Source organism: Ipomoea nil, unplaced genomic scaffold, assembly GCF_001879475.1.
Source record: "Ipomoea nil cultivar Tokyo-kokei standard unplaced genomic scaffold, Asagao_1.1 scaffold2036, whole genome shotgun sequence".
NCBI classification, from domain to species: domain Eukaryota; kingdom Viridiplantae; phylum Streptophyta; class Magnoliopsida; order Solanales; family Convolvulaceae; genus Ipomoea; species Ipomoea nil.
The window spans coordinates 7,229,427-7,239,236 of NW_017618464.1; the positions used below are offsets into that span (position 1 = coordinate 7,229,427).

The 9,810-nt window shown below is 33.7% G+C and overlaps 1 protein-coding gene across 2 annotated transcripts; it reads left to right on the plus strand.

The window, feature by feature from the left end:
• The first annotated feature begins 6,038 nt into the window (after positions 1 to 6,038).
• Positions 6,039 to 9,343, plus strand: LOC109148047 (protein EFFECTOR OF TRANSCRIPTION 2). 2 transcript variants are annotated; one of them, XM_019295786.1, is made up of 4 exons: positions 6,039 to 6,272; positions 6,520 to 6,891; positions 7,796 to 8,842; positions 8,997 to 9,343. In XM_019295786.1, exons 1-3 carry the CDS (start codon positions 6,150 to 6,152, stop codon positions 8,840 to 8,842), a joined length of 1,542 nt encoding a protein of 513 aa, XP_019151331.1. In that variant the 5' UTR covers positions 6,039 to 6,149; the 3' UTR covers positions 8,997 to 9,343. The 2 variants fall into 2 exon arrangements, with proteins under 2 accessions (XP_019151331.1, XP_019151329.1); XM_019295784.1 differs by having other exon boundaries at positions 7,796 to 9,343.
• The last annotated feature ends 467 nt before the right edge of the window (positions 9,344 to 9,810 follow it).

The following is a 9,810-nucleotide window of genomic DNA, read 5'->3' on the forward strand; positions in this document are numbered from 1 at the left end:
GTAACTTTATTTTTATTTATTTATTTATTTTTTTTAACTACAGATTTTATACATATTAGCTTTGAGTTAATTATAGATTGTGAAGTTTATCTATACATTGATACTCAATAAGTGAACAGATAAATACTCTAGACATTGAAATTATTAAAAGAGAAAACAAATTAAACAATAATAATCAAATAAAAACATTCCAAGTGAGAAACAACAAAATTGAGTGTTAACAGAATATATTCCTACAATAATATATATATATATATATATATATATATATATATACCTCCACCAGCCAAATCAAGTATCAACATATTTTTGGACACTAGTGATGTTAGTTGTACAATGAAGTTCTTTTTCTAGCACTCCATATTTTATTAATTGGTTCGTCCATTTTCATACTTTCACATTTATAAATTTACGGAATGTAAAATCACCTAAGGTAATAATCTTGAGAGGTGATGTAAGATAATAAAAATTTAAAATTACCTGTTGTGTTTAGTTGGTATGAGACTATGAGTAATATTATTGTTTGAAGTTATATAATTACTCAAAAATTGTCCAATATATATAATACACAAGTGTCCATATTTTTTCCCCCTTATACTATTTAATATTTTCACTGTTATAAGATTAATCTTAATTCAACTCTAGTTATACTCCTAAGATTTGACTTGACTTATATATCTTTAATATGCCAAACCTGTAAGTGAATAATTTCTAAAGAGGTCAAGAATGAAAAGTTTATACCACTTAGCGTACTTGCAAGCCATATTCACCTAATCATCTATCTTTTTAGAATGTTCTAACTAATACTCGTATATATGATGTTGAGACCTTTTCAACTGATAGTGAAAGAACGAAATCGGGGTACATACCAATACCTATGACAGGTAACAAAATGGAGATAGAAAGAAATAACTCTCGCGGTCCAGAATCCAAAAAAGAAGAGTTGGGGGCATTAAATAGCTTGTATCCATAAAACATATGGCGTAACATAGATAATGAATAAATAGGAGTTAATATAATTCCAATTGCCATTACAAAAGAAATGAGTATTTTGGACATGAAAAGATATTTTTTGGCGCTAATTATTCCAAAAAATACTAGTAATTCGGCAACAAAACCGCTCATACCTGGTAATGCAAGGGAAGCCATTGAAAAGCTACTGAACATCGTGAATATTTTTGGCATTTGAATAGCTATTCCCCCCATTTCGTCAAGATAAACAAGCCATATTCTATCATAAGTCGTTCCCGCCAAGAAAAAAAGTGCAGCACCAATAAATCCATGAGAAATTATTTGTAAAAGAGCTCCATTAAGTCCCGTATCGGTCATTTTGGGAGAATGAAGGAAATCCACAACTACTATTTAAAAATATGTATGGATAAATTTCACTCCTATATAATAGTTCCTAAATTACACACAAAAAAAAAGAAAAAAAGAGAGAAGATAAATCACATCAGGAGTCAGCAATTATACTATGGACCACGGTCCACAAAGTTTTGTGGACCATGGTCCAAAAACGACGACATTTCTTTAAGTAAAGAAACGGCAGCCGTTACAGCTTAACAGAGCGCGTATTTTTTGTGTGTTAATTACCGAAAGAAACTACAGTGTATCTAAATTGACATTGTCTCACGTATTATTTTTATATTATCAAATGAAACTGCAATTGAATTGAACTGAAATTGTAGTTGTGTTGAAATGAAATTGCAGTATATACAAAATGACATTGAATAACAATTTCACATATTTGAGTGTATAATATCGAATGAAACTGTAGTTATATCGAAATGAAATTGTAGTTGTGTTGAAATAAAATTGAATAACAGAATTACTTTTTGCGGAACGATGCAAAACGGGTATCGTTTCTTTTCATTAAACAAAACGACATCGTTTTGATGCCTGGACTACAATACATTATGGACTGTGGTCCACAGTAAAATTTGCCCATGAGGAGTACTAAATATTTTTTTAATTATCAAAGGTATAATAATAAACGTGTTAATAAAGACAAGTTAGGGGTACATTTTCCCTATTAAGATAAGGGCAAGCACAAACTTTAGTAATAATTGAAGAGAGTTTAATTGTTTTAGTGTTTTACAACCAACAAAAACAAAAAGGGTAACCCACAATTTGGCTTGATCGGACCTTCAAAAAGGAGTTACCTTTAAGTTGCTTAAATCCACCCAAAGCAAACACACAAAGGCAACCCCTATCAAACAAGCTTCTACTATGTGGGACCCTGCCTAAAGAATATGTATAATATAATGCACACAAACATATATATATATATATATATATATATATATATATATATATATTTGTGTGTATGAAAACAATGCATGCATTTGGACTTTAGTAAAAGCTATGAATCATACAAAATTATGGCCATCTTTGGTAAAGACATGAATTATATAATTTTCCTTTTGGTCCGTTCTTTAGCTTTATGTCATTCATACAAAAAAGTCGAGTGTTTTATATGATCTTGAGCATCTCGGATAATCATATCCTTTTCGTGTCATCCCACACGCACTAAAATATTATAATTCTAAAAAAAAAAAAAACACAATAAATAAGGTAAAACGATTGTTATATTCTATGATTTTATTGAAGACAATTTAAAAAATCTCAATTAAACTTTAATTTTTCATGAAATAAAAACTTTGTTCAATAGATTGAAGACGTAATAATTAAATTAAAATACAAAAAAAAAAAATCTTAAACAAAACAATATCGAGTTCAAAATTAAATTAGCATATAGTTTGATCTGTTATTTACATCCTTCCAAATGCTTTGTCGGATTGGAATGTTAGAAGCCATTGAGGTTAGAGATTCAACCTTAGAAGAAAAAATGACAAATTATGTTGTGGAACCGTGTCCACCTTGCTCCAAAACTGTTCATAATTGTGAATATAGAGTTTAAAAATTATGAACATAGAGTTATGAACATAGGATTCTATAATTATGAACATAGAGTTCTGTAATTATGAATATAGAGTTCAATAATTGTGAATATGAAGTTCAAAAATTATGAACATGAAGTTCAAAAATTATGAACATAGAGTTTTATAATTATGAACATAGAGTTTAGTAATTATGAATTAAAGTCCTGTAATTGTGAATATAGAGTTCAATAATTGTGAATATAAAATTTAAAAATTATGAACATAGAGTTTAGTAATTATGAATTTGGAACCGTATCCAGTTATCCACTTTGCAAGGTGGACACAGTTCCATGGCGTAAGTCAGAAAATATTATTTTAGGTGCTCATTGATGGTTTTTGGACATGTTTTTGAGGCCCAATTTGTTTTGGGCGAGTGGCCCGGTATGTAACCCAAGTTGAAATTGCCTGGTCTTTTTTTTTTTTTTTTTTCAAATAAGCGGTAGCCTGGTCTCAAAATTACAATTTAAGGATGGATAATTTTACTTGAACCCTTAGAATTACTGTAGTATCAATATGGAGCCCTATTGTTTTAAAAGGAGTGTGTAAACATTTAAGGACTTGTAGGTTTGAGAATGCATATTTCGTGATTTATCTCATCCATTCGTTTTTAAATAAGAGTGACGATAAAGGGCACTTTAAATTTATAATAAAAAAAAACAATATAATTGAGCATTTTGATTATAAGAAGAAAGTAGAAAAATAATAATACAAGAATTCAATATAAAATTAAAGATTATTGGAAGGATTTTTACATAAAGTTGGTGCTATTTTATCATAATTTATTAATTTTTTTGGACAAACATAATAAAATTCTTTTTATGACCACACATTATGTTTAAAAAAAAATCCCTGTGACATGATCATATATCTTTTTATTTATTTATTATTAATTATAATCCACATTTTTACATCTCAATATATTCTAATTTTTCAATTTTAATTTACAAAAGGGAGCTTTTTTTTTTTTTTTTTGAAGCATACAAAAGGGGAGCTTAAATAGTTAAATTCCCAAATAATTTACAGTGATGTAAATTGTAATCATGTAAATGGGCTCGATTCATAAACGGCGCATGCAACTGTCAAACGCAAAAATTATACCTTGCAAAAGTTATACTGGCCCAAAACGACGTCGTTTTGGATCTTTTTGTGTGTTTGTTGTTAATTCTTAAAAAAAAAATCATATTTGAATGTACAGAATTGTATAATAGAATACACAGAATTTTATACCTGAAAACACAGAATTTTATAACTGAAAATTCCCATGTTTTGAATGTACAGAATTATATAATAGAATGCACAGAATTTTATATCTGAAAACACAATTTTATAACTAAAAATTTTCATATTTTAAATGTACAAAATTATATAATAGAATGCACATAATTTTATACTTGAAAATATAGAACTTATCAAAACAACATCGTTTTGGGAGGCGGGACACACATTGCTATGTGAGCTGTGCACAATATAATGATTGGTCAAACGCTCAACAGCTCCCAGGCTCCGCCACGCCAAACCAGATTCAGTTCCGCACAAAACTCGGCGCCTCCGCCTCCTCCTCATTAGCTTGTATATAAAATACTAGTATTTTTTGTGCGCGATGCGTAAAAAAATAGGTGCCCAATATTAATATATTATATTAAAATTTTAAATTTATTTAGATTTTAGATATTTAAATTATTCTAAATAATAATAATAATAATAATAATAATAATAATGTAAATTATTTTTATAAATTTGATATTTATATTTATTTAATAATTAATATATAACTCAAATATTTAATGTGTATATATTATTATTAATAAAGAATATAAGAAAATATATTGTGGACGCATGTGCATGGTAACAATAGTGGAAAAGATAACGGAAGTTATAACGATAGGAGTATGTTTGTCCAAAATATTTTAATGTACAACCTTTATAACATAATGTACAAAAAAACTTAACGGAAAAATCGGACATAAATCAGGGGTATAACTTTCATTCACACTTATTATGTTTTTAGATTAGATATAAATATAATGCCTTATTAGCTTGCTTCATTATATTATATTATTCTTTCTTTCTTCCTTGGATATGATCTGCGTTAACAATAATGATAGTGAACACGTTTCCGGATAGTTATGCTATGGTGCATACGGATGCCAAAACGACGTCGTTTTATTAAAAAATGCGCGTCTCCCCTTTTAAACAAATTCAGGTTCGATTCCCAGCAATAACATTATATTGTTCATTCATTCTGGAATTTTAGTTCATAGATTATGGAATTATAGTTCATTGATTATGGAATTATAGTTCATCGATTATGGAATTGTAGTTCATCGATTCTGAAATTTTAGTTTATAGATTATGGAATTTTAGTTCATTCATTCTGGAATTTTTAATTCATAGATTAGATTATGGAATTTTAGTTCATATGTTGCTGCTGAGAATCGAACCTGATTTTTTTTTTAAGGGGAGACACGCGTTTTATTAAAACGACATTGTTTTTGCATCCGTATGCACCATGCATGGTGCATACGGATGCACAACATAATTTGCCCACGTTTCCAGGGCATAATTTACGGGGTGGTTATAGGTTAGGCCCTCTCGTAGGGACTTAACGGTAGTTTTTTGACCGGGGTAGTTTTTTTTTTGTTTTTAAATTTTGTTGTCGTCAGAATTTTTTGACCGGTTATTCCAGGTGAAAAACATGTTATTAGACTTATTTGACTCAAGATAACAAGTTGAAAGGCCTAATTGCACTTTTTTTAAAATTAAAGGGTCTAATTACTCTTTTGCTTATAGTTCAAGGGTCTATTTGATTTTTTTTTTTTAATATATATATATATATATATACACGGTGCCAAATCGGAACCGGTGATTTCAATTATCAAAACTTTAGAGTTCCAGTTCTTTAACCGGAATCGAAACTATACGTACAATTCCGATTTTGGTTCGGTTCGAACCGAACTTAAGGAACCTTGGTCATGCTTTAGAAGGTATTATTGCTTAAGAATAATATAAAAATTTAGAAAGTATCTAACTTTTTCAATTTTAATTTACAAAAGGGAGCCTAAATTCCCAAATAATTTTGACAGTTATAATCATGTAAATGGGCTCGATTCATAAACGGCGCAAGCAACGGTCAAACGCTCAACAGCTCCCAGGGTCGGCCACGACAAACCAGATCCAGTTCAGCGCGAGAGCGCAGAGCTCCGCTCAATGCCGGCAGCCGCCGCTGCCGCCTCTTCTCCCGTACCGGCAGCTGCCGCCTCCGCCGGGGATAGGCTGAAGAGAGAAGACTGCAAACGCACCAAGCATGACTCTGCTTTCTCCGAGTGGAAGGTCCAATTCACCCCCCTTGCTATGAATTTTAGTCTCTTGTTGAATATCCACACTTTGTTTTGGGGTAAAGGTTGAATCTTTGGGTGAAAAACAACCGAGAATTCCTAAACGGAACTCTGCATAAACACTGTTTCATTGCTTCCTTTGATCTCTTTGAAAGTTTTCATATATATTACTGTGTGCTCAGACTAGTTTTCTGTTCTTATGTGACAAGTAATTACAACAATTTGTAACTGTTTCTTGCCAGATTTTGGTTGGGCCTTCTGATTGGCAAGACTATCTGTTAGGGAATGATGGGGCTGAGAGATACAGAACTCAGAACCTTCCAAATTGTGCTTCTTGCCCTGGAATTTATGAGCTTGGCATTGCAGTATCAAATCCCAGATCCAGGCTAGATACTAACAAAATTGATACTGCTAAGATTGTTCCAGTTTATGTTGGACAAGCTGACAATGTTAGGACTAGATTGCAGCAGTATGGCCGTGATGGATCACATTTAGAGAATGGTTGCTCAAAAAGTGAATTTTCCCGGGACAAAAATGGTTGCTGCCAGAAGGGACTTGCATTCTTTACAAGTGCATTCTCAAGAGGCTTCTCCATTGTTTATAGATGGGCTCCAGTAAGTATAAATTGCTTCTAACTCTTTGATTTATGGAAAAATCCACAGCCTCAACTTGAAAGTACGCCAAGGTAAAGCCCGCCTTGTGACCGTAAAGGACCACAAGGGAGGTAAACCAACCTAGGACTGACCGACTCAAATCAAGAAGGCCAATAGACAGCTTCCATGAGGAGTGGAAGGTGAAGCCCGCCTTGTGACCGTAAAGGACCACAAGGGAGATAAACCAACCTAGGTTGTCCAGGACTGACCGACTCAAATCAAGAAGGCCAATAGACAGCTTCCATGAGGAGTGGAAGGTGAAGCTCGCTTTGTGACCGTAAAGGACCACAAGGGAGATAAACCAACCTAGGTTGTCCAGGACTGATCGACTCAAATCAAGAAGGCCAATAGACTCCTTCCATGAGGAGTGGAAGGTGAAGCCCGCCTTGTGACCGTAAAGGACCACAAGGGAGGTAAACCAGCCTAGGTTGTTCAGGACTGACCGACTCAAATCAAGAAGGCCAATAGAGAGCTTCCATGAGGAGTGGAAGGTGAAGCCCGCCTTGTGACCGTAAAGGACCACAAGGGAGGTAAACCAGCCTAGGTTGTTCAGGACTGACCGATTCAAATCAAGAAGGCCAATAGACAGCTTCCATGAGGAGTGGAAGGTGAAGCCCGCCTTGTGACCGTAAAGGACCACAAGGGAGGTAAACCAGCCTAAGTTGCCCAGGCTGACTAACTTGAATCAAAAAGGCCAATAGACAGCTTCCATGAGGAGTGGAACTTGGAACCTTGTGGTTATCGAGCTAACGGTCTAACCAACTTGGCCTTCAACTCTGAACTGCATGTTATGCCTGTATTACTCTCTGTATATGAGTCCTAATGCAATTTAACATTTTCCATCGATTTCTTAATTTTTCAACAGATGAAAAGCAAGAAAGATGCTGAGAAGGCTGAAGCTCAGCTGCTTGGTAAATTTGATTATGCTTGGAACACAGATAGTAATGGTGCAAGGCGGCATAATGATGTCTTCTGCAAACTTGAGCGGATCTCAAGAGCTTCCCTTCTTCCTGCTATTATCAGGAGGTTTAAGTTAAAACTTCAAAAACCAAAGGGTGTCAAAATCGAAGTTTGCGAGCCACTGCCCTTGGAGAATGGATCTTATTTCTATGGTAACACCAAGAGAACTCATTCCCTTCCCCAGATTTTAAAATTTGGGAGATCCCGGCCAAGAGTAGTTTCAGTTAACTTTGGCATAAATGAGAATCCCGGGACTATATGTGGAGTTGCCCTTGGCCATGGATCAGTCTGTATAAGGTCACCAGTTAGGGGAAATAAAAGATGTTTTGAACACAGGGGGATGAAGGTTAATGGATTGACTTCAAAGTTAATTGCAGAGGGAAATTCACATCTGCCTGCTGAGAGTTTATCTGGGATTTCAGACACTCTCATTTGTGGCTTTATCCTAGAAGATGGTTCCTCTTGTATGACTAAACCATTTGGGAAAAATAAAAGGTGCATTGAGCATAAGGGAAGGAGAGTTCCCGGTTCCCATCTTCATAAAGAGCATAATATGTGCAGTCCAATTGCAGAATCTCAAAATGTCTTCAGTTCGTCTGATACTGATTTAGATCAAGAAGGGAATATGAAAGAAGGCTGGAATGAAAGCAGAACTGAACAAGATGATTCTCAATCAGTTATGCATAGAGATTGCATTACTATTTGTGGAGTAAATCTACATGATGGAAATTTTTGCACGAGGCAACCTTCAGCCGGAAGAAAGAGGTGTGAGGAACATAAAGGTATGAGGATTAAAAATCCTAATACTCAGCATCTTAATCCTCCCAAAACCAGTGACGAAAGAAGCGATTCCATCACAACTTGTGGGGCAACTTTGAGCAATGGTTCCTCTTGCAGAAGGAAACTTGCTGAAGGTAATAAGCAATGTTGGCAGCATAGAAGCATTAGCTGAATCAAGGTCAGGGAATGAATGCAAATTACTATTCAATCTGTTCAAAACTTGTCTTGTAGTTGTGCCTATGGGGAAGGCAGCCAAAAATGTGGGCAAGAATGGAGGATTGGGTATAATTCTTTGCCTATATCTAGGTAGCTATCTCCAGAGCTCCATCATAATCTCCATTAACATACCCATATCTACAATGAAATACAACAGCATGATAGACAACATAGGACTTTTGTGGCAGTACAAGGCCACAGTTTTATTTATTTATTTATTTATTTTTATACAAGCAAAATGATGGATGTTTTTGTTTGTCCAATGACTTTAGTAGAACAGATTATTTATTCTGTAGTCAGGTTTCTTGTTGTGGAGCTAAATTATCCCAGTTGTTTCTGTAATATACAGGTATCAGTGTATCATGTTTTATTGTAAGAGCAAAGGATTCTCAAGCTGTAATTCATGTTTTCTTACTGCATAAAATGCATTATTTAAAAGAAAAATCTTTTTTTTTTTTTTTCATGAAATATTTCTGATGTATTCTTGTGTTTATACACTATTGTCTATCATTTCCAGTATATACAGTGAGAACCAAGATCCTATTAATTTCCTTGTTATGCCAACTGCCAAGTCAAGAATTCCTACAATAATCCAGTCATCTGTATGCTATATCATAAAGAATGCAATATACATAATACATGTACTATAAATAAAGAATGCAATATACATGTCTGCATGAGTAGCTCAGTTAGTTTGACCGATAATATTAAAGTCTTGTTTTAACTCAGTTAGTTCGACCGATAATATTAAAGTCTTGCTTCAGCAGTAGTGTAGGGAATAAGGATACCTAAATTCCAAGGGCTAATTCAGTATTTATAAAGAGAAAAAAAAAAAAAGAAGAAAAAGATGAAAAGATAAACACAATTTTCAATGGTAGTTTCAGGAGTTATCTAGGCGTCGCCTAGTCGACGCCTAGGCGTCTG

What these genes read in the sequence shown, in the direction of transcription:
- LOC109148047 (XM_019295784.1), top strand. Translation starts at nt 6,150, where the DNA reads ATGCCGGCAGCCGCCGCTGCCGCCTCTTCTCCCGTACCGGCAGCTGCC. An exon ending in CTGCTTTCTCCGAGTGGAAG is followed by an intron (nt 6,273 to 6,519) that starts GTCCAATTCACC and finishes GTTTCTTGCCAG; the next exon opens with ATTTTGGTTGGGCCTTCTGA. An exon ending in TTGTTTATAGATGGGCTCCA is followed by an intron (nt 6,892 to 7,795) that starts GTAAGTATAAAT and finishes ATTTTTCAACAG; the next exon opens with ATGAAAAGCAAGAAAGATGC.